Source organism: Rhinolophus ferrumequinum, chromosome 6, assembly GCF_004115265.2.
Source record: "Rhinolophus ferrumequinum isolate MPI-CBG mRhiFer1 chromosome 6, mRhiFer1_v1.p, whole genome shotgun sequence".
Taxonomy (NCBI): domain Eukaryota; kingdom Metazoa; phylum Chordata; class Mammalia; order Chiroptera; family Rhinolophidae; genus Rhinolophus; species Rhinolophus ferrumequinum.
In genome coordinates, this window is record NC_046289.1 from 50186352 (window position 1) to 50206651 (window position 20300).

Genomic DNA, 20300 nt, shown 5'->3' on the forward strand with positions numbered 1-20300 from the left:
CTGCGCCCTCTACAACAAGACTGAAGGACAATGACTTGGAGCTGATGGGCCCTGGAGAGACACACTGTTTCCCAATGTTCTCCAATAAAATTTTAATAAATAAATAAATAAATACTTACCAATATTCCACAAATAAAAGAGGTAATTCAAACATTGGGAGGTAGTAATACAAACATAGTTGCTCAAGTCATTTATAAGATCTTTCGTTTCCAGAGAAAGGTTAAAGAAACTGATATGACTCAGCGGGAAGGAAAATTCAACAGATGTGTTGGTTTAATTGTATGATTTCTAAAATACACTACATAAATGAGAGAGAAATTCGACCCTTCTGATACGAAGATCTTATGTTATTAAATAAAGAGCACTTTCGATTCACTTGAATGTATTTCTAGAGAAAATTTCAATGCTTGGAAAATTCCAGCAACTTGTTCCCCCAAAATGACAAGTTCACATTTTAATTTTTGTTTATTTATATACAAAATAATTTATTTCACATTAAAACTTACAGAGGAAGTTGAGTATGATGCCAAAGACCCGACTTCCCTTCTCAGAATATGTGCATTCAGGAAAGCTTTTCTGCCCACTTTGCACAACAGCAGTGCACCCCCACCCCCCACCCACCTCAGAGGACCAAGGACAATCTGAAAGGCTCGTAGGTGGAAAGGTCCATGATCACCATTGCTGGGACCAGAACTAACGGGCTCATCTGCTGAGCATATGACTGTTCATCACTCATCTCCATGATGGGGCTGGGAGCGAGGTGAAGAGGACTCAGTATTGTTGTGCAGGTAAGTTGGTGGCATTACCAAAGGACTACAACCTTATGAAAAGCAATCACTAACGTATACACAGAAAATTCACTGTTTCAGACACAGCGATAACTATGTCTGAGTACGTGGCTTGCGGGGAAAGTTAATTGTGAGAGAAAACGTGATAACTGAAGCATGATCAGAAATGAAGAAACACAATGATGTCATGACATGAATGGGAACCCATAACGAGTACACCGATTTATTTGTATGTAAATCACCTTTCAAAGCACATTATGCAGATCAACTGCACTATACATAGGCTATGCCTATCTTTTTATATAGGATCCCTTGCCTATCACAGAAGAGGATACTAATAGCCAATTGCCTTCCAGTTGTCTGACATTTACCTCTGGAGCTTCAGAGATCATTGTTTCACTGGGTAACGTTTGGAGGGAGGGGAGGTGAATTACACACACACACACAAAACTGTCTTCCCCACAAGAAAATGTATAAGACAAAAAACCACAAATAATGACCTTTCCATTCACATACTTAAACAAGAGTTTGGACTCCAGAGGCCCAAACGTGGGTAACCAGACTTCCTGGTTTAGCTAAACAGTCCCAGTTTATTCTTCTTTCCCAACATGATTTTAAAAGAGCAGCCTCCCCCACTCCCAGTGTGTTCCAGTGTGTACAATAAATTATACGGTGACCTTACCTAAATAGCTATTACCTTGGTTATGGAATGTTAAGCTTTAGCTGCGAAGCTGGCAAAATTAGGGCTGTAATTTTCCCATAAGGATACAGTGGTTCAATTGGTTAAATCACCCTCGGTTTTTCCCTTACAGAAAAGTCATGAATCTGGTAATGTAAACAACATAAGGAAGGCTTTTAATAATAAAAGAAATCATCTCTGCTCCTCTACATTCTTTTGAATTTGTTATTTATATAGCCTGCCATGATCATTTTGGAATAATGGGGAGTCTCTTGCCAGCCATCAGGGATTTTAAATGTCACCAATCTTTATGAGAAAAAGTCTCACATTTTTATCTTATTTCTAGCTTACCAGACAAAAAGTAGAGGTAGGGCTTTTAATCAGGAGCTATTTATTTTTAAATTAATAGTACAAAAGAAAAGGTCCTCTTTCCATTAAACTCCCTCTCCCCACTACCAAGCCTGGAATTGTTAGAAACAGCATCTCCAAGAATGGAAAAGCTAGACACCAAGCATTCAGCTAATAAAATCCAGGCATCCCTGCCACACTTCCATCCTAAATAACTGGTTCTTATTCTCACTCTGTGAGAAAGACAGTGGAGGAGCCACTGGAGTGGACTGAGAGAAGCATCAGTGTTCATCTAGGGCAGTGTTTTGCAAGGCAGCAGATCTACTTACCCACTCCAGTAGCAGACCTCCTGCCCTGGCGGATGCCATGGATTCCAGAGCCCTAGTCTCCCACCCCTCACTGTCGCAGGACAGTCTGGGCATGTTTGCACATGCTCCTGCTGCACAGGGCACTCTCTCGTAATGTATCTCAGAGTTCAGTCCCATAGATGGCCTTATAACGTAAGTACTCTTCTAAGCACTGAAGGACATTATCATCCACTTTGGGGTCAAACTTGTTGGCCAACAGGTGAGGGTTACGAAGAATCCAGTGCAGGTCCCCAGCCCCATAAATGCAGATACCCCGCTGGTGGGTTCCAGAGCAAGGTCCATAAGGTGCCCCCTTACTGATGTCTCCTTCATGGTACTGCCACTTGACCAGCCTGGCAATGGCAGCCATGTCTGAAGTGTGAAACTTGGGGTGGTAGGGAACAGAGCCAGGCATCCATGGTGCACGCTGAAGGGTGGCCCAGAGGTGTTCATCGGGGCTGTAGGTGTCTTTTACCCATTCGATCAGTTGTTGTGATTTGGGGTTCTCTAAGACTTGTTGGACAAAGCCTCGAGAAGCCACAATATAGGCATTCCCCGTGAAGATAGGTAAATTATAAGGGGGAGGGTCCTTTATCTTGCTGGTTTGGGATATTGTGTTTGTCACCTCATAGTGGTATTTCCAGCGAGATTTTTTGTACTCACTAGGTATCTCTGACTCCATACTGTTCTTCCCATTCAACATCTTGAGGGCCAGAACCATCTCGGCATTGGTCTTCATAGGAAAGTCTGTTCCACATGTATTCAGGAAGTATTTCCATGGCACTGAGCTCTGGAGCAAGTCTTCCATACAGTTCAGGTCAGCCTGCACCCGAAACCAGGAGGCATAAACCACCCGAACCAACTTACTGGCTATGAAGACATTTGGGAAGCATGAAATAATTGCCTTGACTGCCTCTTTGAAAGTTTCTGGGGACTTCTCATCCACGTGGACACAATATATGTTCTGAGGGGCATACACAGCTCTCAGCAGCCTTTCAAAATTTTCAATCTTCTCATGGACCACCATAGAGAATGCAATAGGGAAGTCTACTTCTTCTTTGCTGAGTGGGTACTGTATGAACTTCCTTTTGGCCTTAAAGTGCTCACAGTCTCTGGTCATGTTGAGGTAGTCGGTGTCTGTGAAAGGCTTCCGCTTCTTCTTGACATCCAGGTTGTCCAGGAGAGCCTCCGTCACTGCTTCCTGGTCTCCTCGGATGATTCCAGAACAGTTCATGAATCTCCTTGCTGGCAACTTCAGGGACTTGTACAAGATGTCCCTACAGTGCTTGCTTCGAAAGTTCCTGGACTCCAGATCCAGGGAATCAAAGTCACATTTCAATCTGAGAGAAAGTCTCAGAGCGACAATGGCCAGCAGGAAATAGCAGCCCAGAGCCCACAGGTAGTGCTTCTGGAAGAGTTTCTTCTTCCACCAAATCATCTTCATGGAATGGAAGATCGGTAGAATTTGGGCACCAGGAAGAAGAAGGATGGGATCCTTGGACAGAACAAAATACCTTCAATTACAAACTTTACCCTAAACGTGTTCCCAGGAACATCAAGTTCAACTCCAAAGTGATGGCAAAAATATATTTCTTCTCTAGACAAATATCCACAGTCAACACCTGCTTAGGAACCTCTTACACCTGCCTTGCTGCTGGAGGTCTATAACCTGACCCTGCAAATTACCTGATCATGCTGCAGCCAGGACCTAGCTCCGCCTCTATCCCAAGAAAGAGAAAGGGAAGCAGAACTGAGCACCTGCTGATGTAGAGGTGTAATTATTAAGAGGAAGTCCCCACCCTTCATTCCCCATTCTCCCCTCCCCCACTTACCACCCTCTTTCTAACATAGCTCTTAACCAGGCCTAGAATTTCTGATCATCAGTCTAGAGAGAAACTCCATGAAATTCAGAGTCTCATCATCAGTTCTAGAAATTTATAAGTCCTTTTAAAAGAAAAGGTACATTTCTTGCTCTTATTTGGCAATTTATATATTTGGAAGCTTTCACCATATATAATTCATTGATTAGATGTGGTATCTAGCCACCCTTTTGAAAAAAAATGTTCTTAAACATTTTTTTTAAGAACATTTAAGGAAAAAATTGGATATAATCCAAAAATGCAGTGTAATTATTCATATAGTTAACTCTTAGACTATCCAAATTTAAAATATATTTATACACAGACACACACAGAACTATGCATTCATAATATTTAATGAGTGCTTTCTATGGGCCAGAAATATTTCTTTACATTGTTCACTTAATCTTCACAACATACATGAAATGTAGTAGTATTATTTCCTATCTTTTATAGGTAGGAAAACAAGCCAAATATCACATATGTTACAAGAAGCAAATCTGGGACTCTTCCCCACTGCCAAATCCTTATTTGTTTGTTTGTTTTGGTTTTGGGAGAGTTGTTTTATTTTGTTTTTTGTCTCTAAGTCTCATACTTGTTCCTCCAAACCACAGCTACCTTTTAAATAAAATACAGGGTACTGAGTACCATAAAAATAAAAAAAATAATAAAAATACTATAGAAAAAAAAATCCCTAAAAGAAAGAGAAACAAAATGATTGTTCTCCTTTTTTGTATCCTCTTTCTAAGCATGAGATTGTATCCTCTTTAGTAATAACTTTTATGGGAACGTAAGAGGAAGAAAAAATGAAAAAATAAGCAAATTCTCACCTTTAATAGCCTCTTTGCTACTTAGGGAAGATCTCTTGCAAGGGTTTGTTTCTGTTTCCAAGGGAAGATTGGTTGGGTTCAATGGAAGCAAATGTGAACACCGTATCCCCTGGTCTTTTTTAGCTCTTCCAACATATAGTTTCTGATAGTCACAGGGTAGCCACGAAACGGTCTCAGGCTCCTCCTTAATTTCTGCAAAGTAGAGAGCAACAAGTGGCTTTATCACTCACCTTTCAGCTTCCTGCTCTCAGATAAGAGAGCAAGCTCAGATATGTCATTCAGGAGCATAGTCTCAAGAAAAAAAATCATTCAGGGAAGTGAGCAAGGCAGGAAAAATGCTGTCAATATCTCAGAAGGCAAGCAGGTATTTCAACCAGGACAGCCTAGTTCCTATCCATGTTCTTCTGCCATAAAACCATTCATAAACTCTTGTCAATGCTCAGACAAAATGTGACAGCTTTTTTCCCCTTTAACAAAGAACCATAGAAACACAGTTACCGTGTTTCCCTGAAAATAAGACCTAACCGGAAAATAAATCCTAGCATGATTTTTCAGGGTGCTCGTAATATAAAACAAGCCCTACCGTATTTCCCCCAAAATAAGACCAGGTCTTATATTAATTTCTGCTCCAAAAGACGCATTAGGCCTTATTTTATATTACGAGCATCCTGAAAAATCACGCTGAGGCTTATTTTCAGGGAAACATGGTATGCCCCTGCCTCTTTTGGCCTGGAATCCAAGTGTCACTCTTATGTTCCCTGAACATTAAGAGTAAAGCAATAAAAATAAAAAAAAGAGTAAAGCAATAAAAATACCCTTCAAGGATTGTTTCTTTTGTTTTTCGACTTAAAAAAGTCAATGAAGGGGTGGCCGGTTAGCTCCCGGTTAGAGTATGGTGCTCTTAACAACAAGGTTGCCAGTTCGATCCCTACATGGGCCACCATGAGCTGCGCCCTCCACAACTAGATTGAAACAACTACTGACTTGGAGCTGATGGGTCCTGGAAAAACACAACTTTAAAGAAAAAAAATTTCACTGAAAACCGGTTTGTTCTTCAAAGGGCAACTGCTAGAATAAAATCCATTTTCCTGTCTTTCCATTACTGTTACTAAATTGTACATGGTAGAAATATCCAGAGGGCTCCAGACTATAGATCTCCCTCACTAATGTGTGTGAGTTTAGGGTTCTTGGCAGTCTGAAGAATAGATAACACTATGGGCAGCTGGACTTCAGTGAGAGCCCCATGGGGTGGTTTTGGCAATACAGCATGGCAAATGCCTTCTTCAAAGCCACTGGCATTGTTTGCCTGTCCCCCAACCCATCACTCCAAAAATGCAGCATTCCTGGCCAAACATTTAAAATAGCATATTTAATATAAAGAACGTAACTAGGTATAAAATTAGGTAAATAATTGAAAAGGTGTGCCTGGTGGGGAGGGGTAGACAATAAATTCTTAGGGAAGTAGCAGTTACTGAAAGTAGCTACCACCCCTAGGCTGGAAGAATGACGAAACAAATTGGGAATTATTAAATTTAGAATTTGGGAAGAAAGGTGCCAACAAGCTGAAACTCAAGACCTCTGAGACAGGGACACTACTCAATTGCTGCTGGCGTCTCTGAGCTCAGAGGAAGGCCGCCTACGCTGAGAATCCAAACTGTTAGGAGGTGGCTGTTGTCTCTGTCCACCGTTACGGTAAACTAGGCTCATGCAGCTAAATAATAGAACCACCACTTCGAAGTAAACACGCGTTGACATGGTGATGCTCTCAGAAGCAGGAAGTAAATAGGAAGCAAACAGGAAGCCCTGCCTCCAGCCTCGCCATCACCCTCCAGCGCCCCCTGTTGGCAGAGCCTAATAGTTGGCCGCTCGCGAAGTGCAAACGTGGTTTTCAGAGTCCCCGCTCTGGCACCCCAAAGCAGAGTCCCCAAGGGTGAACTCTATCTGAAGACAGTAGCATAAAAGCAGACATCAATCGGTGTTGCCTTCTTCTTACAGGAATTGTTTATGCAGCCCCCTGTATAGCATAGAGAATTTGGGTCTTCTTTTTTTGGACCTCCTCTGCCTGTCTCTGACTGTAGATTAAGACAGGTCAATGGCGGGGAGCCACTGCACCCACACTTTTATTGGCTCCACTCCACTGGCTCTGTCTTATGCCAGCTTCGGTCACTCAGAATCTGAGTGACTTTCTGTTGAGCTGTAAAATCCCTGAGGCAAAAATGATTGAAGGATAAACACTTGCTCTAGTATCTGAATCTAGAAAAATCTCTTCCATTTTTTTATATCTGACTTTTCTTTGATGTTCCCCTCAAAGTCCCACCTTCTTTTCCATAAAAACCACACCACAGTCAATGAAGAGAAAACATTTTGAATATTTGATTGATAAGGTAACCAAAAGAGGTATCTACTCTTAATTGCTAAATACGCTAACATAACATTAACAAATTGTGTATATATTTTGTTAGGATAATCTACGTATTAGTAGTAGTAACACCAAGTGAGTAGTAGTTACGAGCACGCCTGGGCTTTGGCGGAACAGAGCTAGGTCTGAATCCTGACTCTGTTACTTACTGCGTGACCTTGGACAAATTCTGTAATCTCTCTGTGCTTCAGTGACTTCTTTTGTATAATTGTGGCTAATACTAATATCTATTTTATAGAATTGTTGTGAAGCTTAAACAAGATAACACTACCTGGCATTTGTAACCCCTTGATGGGTATAGTTAAGTAGGCTGCAGTGCCAGCCCACAAAGGCCTACGTTACTCACGGAACAGCTCAAATAGCTTTCTTGAACTCTGGACCAAGTGAAAGTATTGATGCCGGTGATGCGACTGGAGGGTAGACCAAGGAAAAGACCTGGGATTGTCCCTTCTCTGTGCGGTGGAAAGAGACTCAGTTGTAAGGGGTCAGTGTTACCATGTTTCCCCGAAAATAAGACCGGGTCTTATATTAATTTTTGTTCCAAAAGATGCATTAGGGCTTATGTTCAGGGGATGTCATCCCGAAAAATCATGCTAGGGCTTATTTTCCAGTTAGGTCTTATTTTCGCGGAAACATGATAGCACTGCAGACAACAGGGATGAGCTGCAGCTGACCCCAGGGAAGTGCAGGAGAAAAATCACATGGCTGGAGAGGGAGAGGCACAGGAGGATTGGAGCCAAGCAACCTGCAGACATCAGTCAGGCATTTGGAAAGACGGTCAGCGCGTTCCACATCTTTACTCCATGCTGGCCTTGAAGAAAAGAGGGAGTACTGGCAGGAGAGAGGACGGGCCCAGTCCCAGAGTGCTGGAGAAGCCAGGCAAGCTTCAAGGCGGGAACACAGACCTGGGATAAGAGGTCCTTCACTAGGGTTTCTTTCATTTCTGCTGAGGCCCAAAGGCAGAGCCAGATGAGCCTGGAGGCAAACGTATCCAAGAGCCCAGGATTACACGAAGATATTTAGAAGCCCTAAGCACTGAAAATGATGAGGGCACTCACCTCTCTCAAGCATCGAAAATAAAATCAACATTAAACCAGGTAACAAGTATATTATTAGGTATAAGGAAGTCCAGCACAGTCTGAGTTTCCCCTCAGCGATTACTACAGTGCTGTGTTGGAAATAGCAAACTAACTCTTCCTGTCCAGGCCCCTCATCTTTTTCTCCTAATTATGATGTTAGCCTACCTATTAGGCCAATAGCTTGGCCTGCATCTCCTGAGTTTTGAATTATAAATCCTTGTATGTTTGTGGGAGTGACTTAGAGTTCCAACAGTAGGGAACAGAGAAACTAAGCCAGGCTCATCAGGTTGGATCTGAAAGAATCCAGTGGAGTTTAGTGTCAACTTCAATGGAGGTTCAGTCCCAACAATAGAGTCAGAGGAAGGCCGTGGCAGCAGGGATCCAACCGTTTTAAGCTGAATTTATTAACTGGCAAATGTTCCCTTTTACTTATTTTATTATGGTGGTGTTTACCTCTGATGTCAGCTTTATCCTCTCAGTAGTCTGGAATCTCTTGGGAGTCATGTTCTTTATTTCTGTCGTTCTTTATCTCAGCACCTAAAAGTGTAGACATTGGCATAATTCCAAGGCTTCCCAGAAGAGAAAGATCATGGATAGCAAAGATGGACCCACTGACCAGAAAAGAAACCATGACTCAGAGAGGCAAAAAGTGAAAATAGATCAGCAGGCAAAATCCAAGTTAATGTGTTACTGGCTGGGCTGGAGCTGGGGTTTGAAAGAAACTGGAGCAACTGAGGAAGATGAGAGTTGGGGGTTCTTTGAACCCTAACCTTATTTAATGTTCTGTCACTGCGCTCTTAGTGAAGATGGGGCTATGATCTCTGGCCACAGAGAAGTGGTTAAAAGATCCACAATGATCACTTTGTTTCCAATCAGGGTCGTATGATAAAACGAAGCTCCTGCGCAGCTGCAGTTTTCCTGGCTGACAGGGGCACTCTCCAGTTCCTCCTTTGAGCTCCACGCCCTCTATGCACCCAATGCTCTCCCTCGCCCTAGACACACTCCTAGTGATCTGGAGTGAAGGGGGGAAAGGGATTCAAGAAAGAAAAAGGAAAGAATCCCCACAGAACTCAACAAGTACTGATTCACTGAATGGAGAAGAAAATTCTGAAAGAAAGACAACGATCTTCTCAGGTGAAATAATCCAACTTGCTCCACAAACAGAGAGGGCAGCAACACCCAAGATTTTCGTATACCTCCCCCCAAATTCTTCAAAATGCACTTGTCCTCATTGTGGTATCGTGAGTTCTTAAGGGCAACCATGTCTGATTCAGCTTCGCCTCCTCACAGCAGCTAGCATGAGAACTTGCAGATGACACATGCATCATGACTGTTTCCTGAACAAACAGCTCCCTCAGGGTCCCAAGGAGAGTCCTCTAAGTACTGGAGTCTTGGAACGATGGATTACTAATATTGACTGTAATAAATGGATAGAGGCTCCCTGAAGGAAGCTATACACAAGAAGATAATGCCACAGATTTGAAACCAACTGAAACCCAAACAGCATTAAAGGGATTCATTTTGCTTAGGAAACTTTCTCAGAAGTTACCTTCCAAAAATGAGATTTAGACGCATGTTAATAAAGAGATTAAGGTGCTGGCTATTGTGTCATTAGGAAGTAACCTTCTAAATGGTATATAACATGGCAGCATTCCATTTATTCATTCCATTTAATAATTGTTGAATGAGGAAGCTGCTCAAATGTTAGTGATACAAAGTCGATTAAGACAGTTCCTACATTCAAGGTGCTCATAGTCTTGTGTGGAAGAAATATTTGAAAATAGATTATAATAATGCCATGTATAAGTGCAAAAAGAGATATGCATTGGATATAACGGAAGCCCGGAGGTTGAAAGTAAAGAGGAAATGGTTAGAAATACAAGTGCAAACAAATGAGTGAAAGGTCTTGTCTAGTGGCTACAAGCCGAACAGACATACAGGTTAAAGAAAATATTCCCTTAGGGCAGCCATTTGGAAAAAGAAAGTTAGATCCCTAAACCCACACTATAAACATAAATTTCCATAAAATATATAGAATATTTTTATGATACCTACATGGGGGAAGTCTTTTTCAAATTACACCTAGACCAGAACATTGTACAATTCAGTTCGCAAACTCATCCTAGAAAAAGTGCTACATACCTCATTGCTGAATATCACTACGGTCACCTTCGAAGTACTTTCCTTGGGAAGCTATGCACCAATGCCAGTGCCTAGACCACCCTTCAAAGCAATTTTGGAACTCTGTCTGGAATGGCCATCAGAGCTGTCATTATATTACCGTTGATGTCCTGAAAGTCATCAAAATGTCTTCTTTTCAACATTTCCTTTATCTTCAGGTAAAGAAAGAAGTCATTGGGGGCCAGATCAGGTGAATAGGAAGGGTGTTCCAATACAGTTATTTGTTTACTGGCTAAAAACTCCCTCACATACAGTGCCATGTGAGCTGGTGCATTGTGATACAAGAGAGCCATGAATCGTTGGTGAAAAGTTCAGGTCATTTTCATCTAACTTTTTCATGCAGCCTTTTCAGCATTTCCAAATAGTAAACTTGGTTAATTGTTTGTCCAGTTGGTACAAATTCATAATGAATAATCCCTCTGATATCAAAAAAAGGTTAGCAACATTTTTGCAACAAGTTCGCAAACTTAGTTGTCAGACTTTTGTAAACAAAAGAGACAGATTTGACTATATAGAAACCATAAACAAAAATATAACTGAAAGTGTGAAATCAGACTTCTGAGGAAACTCCTTGAAAGGGAGAGGCTAAGCCCTTGTATCTTTCATTATTATGAATGCAGATGTAATAGTTGGAGCTCCAGCAGCTATCTAGGACCTTGAGGCAATATTGAGAATGGAAAGATAGCAATACATGGAACCACTTCACCAGTGTTGAGTGGCCTATTTCTGAGCTTCATTTATACGTGAGAGAAATAAATGTCTACCTTATTTAACCACTACTTTTTCAGGTCTCTGATAGGAACAGTCTTTCATAAGTTTTTAACTCACACAGAAGCTATTTCCTAATTCAGGGACATTAAGAATCATAGGTTTGAAAAAGGTGCATGTCAGGAGAGTAAAGAGAAGCTAGTCTGAAGCCTGCAAAGTACAGAACAGTAGCTCTAGTTCCCATTCTCTCCACCACCACGTCCCCCACACCAACACCACCATTTTTTGCTTCTTATGTAAAAAACGTATTTCAGAAAAAAGGCTGGAAAGGAATGCACTAAAATGTTAACCACAGTATTCAGGGTTTGTGTGATTACTGCTGGGTTTCAGCTTCCCCTTTTTGATTCTTCAATTTTCTAACTTATCTAAAATGCATATGTGTTATATATTTTTTAAAGTTTTTAAAAAGGTATTTTAGAATCAGCTCAGGAAACAAATAGTGCTCTCTTTGATTTCAAAAGTTAATCATTCTTTTTCTTTATTTTACCTCTTTGCAGGCCTGTGTAAACAGATCTAGTACTTATTTTATTGAGGAAAGTATATTGTGTGTGTGTGTGTGCGTGTGTGTGTGTCTGTGTATACATAAACTTATATCTAACTGGATACTAGTAGAAATAACTTTTTATGAATGTAAAATTGGATGTTATAATGACAGCAATTTAATTTAAAAACGATAATCAAATACTAGCATCACCGAACACTCACAGAATGCCACTTCACTTACTCATATTATCATTTAAAGAAAAATGACCACCTTGCCTACTACTGTGTTTCCCAGAAAATAAGACCTAGCCGGACCATCAGCTCTAATGCGTCTTTTGGAGCAAAAATTAATATAAGACCCAGTCTTATATTATATTATGTTATATTATATATTATATTACACCTGGTCTTATAGTAAAATAAGACTGGGCCTTATATTAATTTTTGCTCCAAAAGACTCATTAGAGCTGATGGTCTGGCTAGGTCTTATTTTCAGGAAAACAGGGTAATTATGAAAACAAAAATGCATTAAATGACAAAACGACACACAATACATTTAGTTCTACTTTCTTGATCTTAAAAACCAAAACCAAACCAAAAAATTAACAGGCTTTTCATGCCATCCTTTTTGGGAGCAAATGAGGAAGTATTTCTAGGAGCCCTGTCTGTGCTGTCCTAGCCAATAAGGTCCCATCAATTGTCTCATTGGGACCCGTAGAAAGTTTCATATGTGTAGTTATGGTCATTGACATCTTGCAGGCATAGAACATTGAGACAATGTGCTGGGCTCTGGGCAGAGGGAGTCTCTACCTTTGTAGGTGGGGAGAAGGAAAAGTGAGGAGAGTAGGTGCCCGACTGCAGGAAGCAGGGTTGAGCCTCTGACTTCTCATACACACCTAACTGTGAGGAAGGCTCAGAGTGGAGACCTGAGCCGATGGGAGGCCACACAAGCGGAACTTGGCCCTCAGTACCTTTCATCCCTCAAATACTGTAGTTCCAGCCCATCAGACGGGAGCTTTGTCTTTGAGCAATGTTTCCTGCCATGGCCCTGGCCAGGGGAGTTCTGCAGCTGCGTCCCATGTCTGGCCTGGGCATGTACCTGCTTCAGATAATTGATAGTAGACTAGAGCCCATGGTAGAATGGTTGTGGAGTTCAAGAACCCGGGTGAAAATTCTAGCTCACTTTATCTTTGGGATGCTCCTGGATCCTCTCCCTGCTGTTCTCACATCCGTAACTTGAGCATACTAACAGGTATGTTCTGGTAAACAAGTGCCATGCAAATGTGGCCATGTAGGAACTCATAGTCTAGTAGGGAAGAGCAACAAACAAGCAGTAACAATACTGTGTGAGAAGTTCCAAGGGTAACTGTAGCAAGTAGACCAAAGCTCTGTGGGAAGGTGGGATTCCTAGAAGACATCCTGGAGGCAGTGGCATTTAGACTAATACCTAATGGGTGAACAGATCAGTCAGGCAAATAGTAGTAGGGACAGAGGGAGCAGCCAGGCTGCAGGTCCAGCATAATGGCTTTATCCTCAGGTTCACGATACCTGTCCTTGCCCGGTCCAGGCTCAGGAATTCTCCTGCTTTTCTTTCAGGTCCTGGAAGCCACCAGGCTCTTTCTCAGCTCTGGACTTTGACTCAGGTTATTCCCTCCACCCAGAGGCAATCTCTACTCCTGCCTCCTCTGGGTCTCATCTTGGCTGTGACTTTCTCTGGACAGCCTCCCAGACCCCACCCAGCCTAGGTTGGAGGCCCCTCTTCCTTGTTCTTGTAACATCTGAAAAGCTCACACACTCTATTCTCCACTATGTTGTAAACTTCTTCAGGACAAGGATGATGCTTTCTCGTCCACTTTTTAATCCTTACTACCTTGCAAATAATAATCAGCATATACTGAGACTCACTTTGTGCCAGGCTCTGTTCTAAGCACTTCACATTGAATCCTCACAACAAATCCTGTAAGGCACAGAGACATTGAGTAACTTACTCAAGATTACCCAGCTAGTAGATGGTAGGGCGAGAATTTGTACACTGGAGTGTCTGGCCCCACTCACACCCCTTTATCCACTCTACTCCCCTCTAGCTCCCCCCACTAGAAGTACATTCTTAAGCAGGCCACCTCTCCTGGTATAATTCTAGATCTGCCTTGACTTCTTGTCTGGAAAGCCATCTAGGACACAACCCTTCTCTTTTCTTCATTGGGCCTAACTTTCTCCCCCCATAGTAGGAGGTGCAGTGGACCAAATGAAGGAAGAAAGTAACCTGCCCAAGATAAGAGTTCCATGTGATGGGTTCACACTCAGGCAGCCCAGGTTCAGTTTGTTTAACCTCACACTGATTGCCTGGGGTACACAGTGTTTGTGGAATGAGTGAACAGGCGGATGAATGGATAAACCCTGCCCAGCCCTGAAGGGAGAGAGGATCCTGAATTCTGAAATATTAATCTAGCAACCTAGTGATTGACTCATGGTATCCTTGTAGGAAATTTCTAGAAGAATGCATTATTAACAGCAGTCAAGAAACACTGGATTATATTATTTTACCTGCCCTTTTGAAACTTGCTTTTTTCTCTTTACAATACTCATTGTAAGTCATTCAATGTTAGTACATTTTTATCAACATAAAAGACATTGTGTCCAATGCATTTTAATTATAAAAATTGCTACATTAAAAAAGTTGCATAGCTTCGCACATTTGTGCTATTTTTATAGAATAAATTATTAGAAGTATAATTTCTGGATCAAAAATTATGCAGCTTTAAATCTTTTCCATTGGCACTACCCACAATGTTTTACCCATTTACTACAAAAGTACCTGTTTCCCCCCTTTATCACCTGGAATTATGTTTTGTATTTGTCTTTTCCACAATTAATAGATGGAAAATGATACCTGACTACGGTTTTCATCTGTATTTCTTTATTAGTAAACTTGAGCCTCATTTCATTTTTTGGCTATTTGCATTTCTTAAATTCCGTTTCTGTTGGGTTTTTTCTACCCATTTTTCTATGGGACTGTTAGATTTTCTCAATAATTTGTAAGAGTTTTTTAAATTTATTGGTTATCTGCCCTTCATTCTTGTTTTGTAAATACTTCACCCCAGTGTATTGTTTGACTTGAATAGGTTTTTATGGAGTTCTTTCCTAGGTGAAATGCTTGATATATATAGAAGTTTGCAATTATTTTATGCGATCAAATTTATCTATACTTTTCCTTTTGGCTTCTAAGATTCATATAAAATTTTAGAGGTTTTTTTACATTTAAATTTTGGATCCACCTGGAATATATTTTGATATAAGAATAAAGTTGGGAAGTCAATGATTTTGTTAGGACCAACCAGCTAGGCTTTGAAAATAAAGTTTTTAACCTTTTGGTGTGGCACTTTGGGAAAATGCCAAATATCAATGAATGGGGGAAAGGAAGGAGACAGGACCAAAGGAAACAGAGCTGCATTGAAAACGACGCGTCACCAAGTTCCAAAAATATATTTGATTTTGGATATACCAGTCAGCGATTCTGAAAAACCACACAAAGCCAGTGACAACCGGAACCTAATTCATAAAAGAGAAAGCAAACAAGCCAAGTCTTAATTGGTATTACACACAAGATTTTATCACCTCTATTAGGAAGCATCTAATCTTGACCACATTCTGACTGGCAGAAGCCATGTACCTGGGGTGCTATTGAAAGAAGATACCCTTGTGGCTCAATCAAGTTCCTGTAAATGGCATCTAACAGCAGGCTGATTCAGTTATACATGTGGGGAAACATTTGTTTTTTTAATTAAGGGACTAACTCACTTCTTAGTTCTCTGTGGGAGAACCAAAAAAAAAGAAGAGGTTAGTCATGAAAGAAGATAGAAGTGCCACTGGAAGGCCAAGGGGCTGAAAAAGCAGAAATATACAGTGAAAAGCAAACAGAATTAATTATGGGAGTATGAGGAAAAACCAGCCATGCGATAAAATGAGTGGCAGAATAAGGAAGCCAGACCTTTCTGGGGTTAAAGTAGCAAGACGTTAATGCCAAAGGAAAACAGATTGGGATGAAGGTGTTGATTAAGGCCGGAAAAGCTTGGATTATTCGGCACTCCCTTCTCCGTGCCTTTTAATGGAAATGTTTTCTGCCCTGTATTCTGCAATGGAAATGTAGAAGGAACTGGAAAACATCCAGGATTTATGCACAAAGTCAATTTCCAGGGACAGTCCAGAGCACACGCAACCTGATTACCAACCTCTTTAAAAATATTCCCCTCCCTCACTGTGCGACTTTAGTATGTTACTTGGCTTCTCTGGGCCTCAGTTTCCTCACTGTGTAGGAACCCTAACCCTAACCCCAAATCTGAAAGTCCGGAGTTTTCAGGTCAAAAATTCTGTGACCCTGCTGCCTAGCATCTTTGTCCTGGGAGCTACATGTCAGAGCCATCATTCAAGAACCCTTACTGTTGGTGGCAGAGCTCACCAGTGATGGAAGGAAGCTGCAAAAAGCTGGAAGTGAGGAGGTCAGCAGAAGAGATATTACAGTGGTCCAAGTGGAAATGATGAAGACCCAACCAGGTTAGTGATAATGGGATAAGAAAAGGCGAGGGCTGTGAGAGACTGGAAGAATTTAAAAGCACCACAGAGATAGGTTTGAAAAGGCTTGGAAATCAAATCTGAAAGCTAGGAGACTTCTGGCCCAGTGTTCACAAAGGTGACCCCAGGTCATGCCAGCCTGGAAAGGAAAAGTCAATCATGCGTGGGGCGGTCGGATGGCTCAGTTAGTTAGAGCGTGAGCTCTTAACAACAGGATTACTTGTTTAATTCCCGCATGGGATGATGGGCTGCGCCCCTGCAACTAAGATTGAAAATGGCGACTGGACTTGGAGCTGAGCTGTGCCCTCCACCACTAGATTGAAGGACAACAACTTGACTTGGACCTGATGGGCCCTGGAAAAACACACTGGGTTCCCCAATATTCCCTAATAAAAGTCAAAAAAAAAAAGTCAATCATCCTAAAGTACAATTTTCACAAAAGTTATAAAACATGACTCTCCACAAATACACAGTGACATGTGTCAAAAAATTACTAATTAATGAGAGAAGAAATAAGATGATAAACCTGGCCCAAAGAACATCTTGAGAAACAGGCTACGTGTAGACATTTACAAGTGTCAGGAATGTGAAGGTTGAGAGGTCCTGCCCTAGATAATTCACCGTGGGAAGGGTTGCTAAAAAATGCCCTCATACGACAATGTTGTTATTGCAAGAATATGTGACTCATGTTTTTTTCTTATTCACCAAGTGTTAAATAATTTTCCTTAATGGTAACAGTCAACCATCTGCCTTCAAAGGAAAGTAGACTTCTCCTTTTTACAAATGTTTCACCTGAGTATTTTTAAAAGGTGTTTCACCTAACGTGAGAACATCAGAAAAATTCAATTAAACAGAACATCCCCTCCCCAGTTACTGAGCGTTTCATCTTATTAAAATCTTACTGCAAATACCATGCAATTTCTCCAGGGAGCATGAAAGTGCCTGTAAATTTCTTTTAAAAATTTAATAAAAATAAAATAAAAAAACAGGTTGGCCGGTTAGCTCAGTTGGTTAGAGCGCGTTGCTACTAACACCAAGGTTATTGGTTCGATCCCCGCATAGGCCATTTTGAGCTGTGCCCCCTTTTAAAAAAAACAAACAGGGCCGGCCCGGTTGGCTCAGGCGGTTAGAGCTCCATGCTCCTAACTCCGAAGGCTGCCGGTTCGATTCCCACAGGGCCAGTGGGCTCTCAACCACAAGGTTGCCTGTTCGATTCCTCGAGTCCCACAAGGGATGGTGGGCAGCGCCCCCTGCAACTAAGATTGAACACAGCACCTTGAGCTGAGCTGCCGCTGAGCTCCCGGATGGCTCAGTTGGTTGGAGCGCGTCCTCTCAACGACAAGGTTGCCGGTTCGACTCCCGCAAGGGATGGTGGGCTGCATCCCCTGCAACTAACAACGGTAACTGGACCTGGAGCTGAGCTGAAGGACCTAAGACTGAAAGGACAACTTGACTTGGAAAAAAGTCCTGGAAGTACACACTGTTCCCCAATAAAGTCTTGTTCCCCTTCCCCCAATAAAAATCTTTAAAAAAAAAAACAAAAACAAACCCCAGAGAAACCCAAACCAAAAAGATGCTGTGGTGTAACTGGGGGAAGCTGGCTGGAGGGCAAAGGTATAGGTCACAGAAAGGACAGACCTGGGAGAAGACAGATGTTAATAACCCCCTCAGCTGACCAATCTGAACACATCATCTCTCCTCCTATTCCTGCTCCAGCCAGCACTGTAATGCCAAATCTCTGCCAACGCCACCACGCAGGCATCCAGGCCAGATTCTTAAATGACGTTAAATGACGTCTCAGGCTCCTCTTCTTTCCTTCCCATCTATGTGAATTCTTTCATTCAGTAAAACATTTATGGAGCAATTATTACCGGGCACTGAGTATAGACAGAGAAGTGAGCAAAACTGTCTTTCAACTGATTGCCAAGCCCTCGGATTCCTCCTTAACTCTCCATCCGTGTCATTCTCCTTTCTTGCTTTGCTTCAGGTTCTGCAATGGTAGCTGCTTAACTCAATCCTCTGCCCCAGTGTAATCCATCCTGTTTTCTCACCCCAAAGTACAACTCTGAAGCACAACTCTGCCCGTGCAACTCCCCTGCTAAAAACAAATCCCTGGGAGCTTCCCTTTGCTTGGGCTCAGGAATAAAATCCAGTCACCTTCACTCAGCAATCAGGCTCCTTCTTACCGTGTTTCCCCGAAAATATGACCTAGCCAGACATATAGCTCGAAGGCGTCTTTTGGAGCAAAAATTAATATAAGACCCAGTATTATATTATATTATATTATATTATATTATATTATATTATATTATATTATATTATATTATATTAATTATTATACCCGGTCTTATAGTAAAATAAGTAAAATAAGACCGGGTCTTATATTAATTTTTTTCTCCAAAAGAGGCATTAGAGCTTCCTGTCTGGTTGGGTCTTATTTTGGGGGAAACACAATACTTAACTCCCAGGCAAACTTGCTGCTCTTTCCTGTTCCCTGCTCCTGGAGCACATGGCAGGCCTTGCGTACTCACACCTTTCTTCTTGTATGCTCATTTGTGACAACTCCCTCATCTGCAGGGATCAAAAGGCAGCAACCAATAAGTCTCTCATGCTAGATAAATATTCACTGGCCCCAAAATCAGTATTTCTAGCATGAGAAGACAATTTATGATAATCTATAGCATGTCTTCCATGACACATTTTTAATAGGTTTTCCATTTGAAAATGAATTTTGGGACTTTTAAACATTTAAAGGTAAATTGGGTTCCCAGACCCAATTCCACCATGGAAGGTTGGGGTGGAGGGGGGCCTCCCCATACCAGCAAACAATTCTCAGACACCCACAGGGTATCTGAGAATTTAACTCAATTCTGAAACTACTTCCTGGAGATAACATCCGATTCCACAGGTTAAAGGGTTCAATCCTACAAAACTGCCCCCATATACAAATACACACACTTCAGAGGCAACCGCAGGGTACCCGTGCTTCTAACAGACTGGCCAACAGAATGGAGGTTCCAAGGACCCCCTCTTCCAACTCAGAATGTAGCATGTCGAAAGTTCAGATTATTACCTGCACTTCTGACCCACTGCCTATAAATCAGAAGTTTCCACAACCCCCTCCTTGGGTTCAATTAATTTGCTAGACTGGCTCACAGAACTGAGAGAAAACATGTTACTTACTAGTTTACTGGTTTATTGTAAAAGGATATAACTCAGGAACAGCCAGATGGGAGAGATGCAAGGTATGGCTTCCATGCCCTCTCGAGTGCGCCCCTCTCCCTGCTCCTGCAGGTGTTCACCAACCAGGAAGCTCTCCAGCGCCTTGGGTTTTTACGGAGGCTTCATTACATAGTCAAGCTTAATTAAATCACTAGCCATTGGCTATTGATTCAATCTCCAGCCCCTCTCCCTTCCCTGGAGGGTCAGCGTGGTGGGACTGAAAAGTTTCAACCCTCTAATCACTGGGTTGTTTTCCACTGGCACCCAGCCCCCATCCTTAGGTGCTTTCCAAAAGTCACCTCATTAACATAATAAAAGGCACCTTTGTCACTCTCAAGCCTTGGGAAATTCCAAGAATTCCGGGAACTGTGAACCAGGAATTGTGGACAAAGACCAAATATACTATACGAGAAGTTTATTTTGGTCATTTAAATGACCAAATATGTATTTTTTATAAATTACAGTATTGCAGTCCAGCCCCTGGTCTTCTAACACAGATTCCTTACAACCAAGCATATAAGTCAAAAGGAACTGGCGCAGAACTATAATCCCGGTCATTAACTATCCAGTCCACCACCATATCCTATGAAAATGTCTCCCAAGGTGAAGCCACTCAAGTTTGCAGGCTCCCATTTGATCTTGTCAGGTGCCAAGAGCAAGAATGGTCTCAGCAATACATGGCTTCACCCTTTCAGGCACCTGGGATAACTATGCTGAGAGACAATAAT

The 20300-nt window shown here is 41.8% G+C and overlaps 1 protein-coding gene across 1 annotated transcript in view; it reads right to left on the reverse strand.

Annotated features, from left to right (window-relative positions):
- Positions 1–2145: 2145 nt before the first annotated feature.
- GCNT3 (glucosaminyl (N-acetyl) transferase 3, mucin type) overlaps positions 2146–20300 on the reverse strand; it is a 64491-nt gene continuing 46336 nt past the window's right edge. Inside the window, exons 2-4 of the mRNA XM_033106913.1 lie at positions 8803–8886; positions 4852–5043; positions 2146–3657 (exon numbers count right to left, since the gene is read on the reverse strand). Coding sequence (XP_032962804.1) covers positions 2284–3606 — 1323 coding nt within the window. The 5' untranslated portion in view covers positions 3607–3657; positions 4852–5043; positions 8803–8886 and the 3' untranslated portion in view covers positions 2146–2283. The remainder of the gene's footprint in view (positions 3658–4851; positions 5044–8802; positions 8887–20300) is intronic.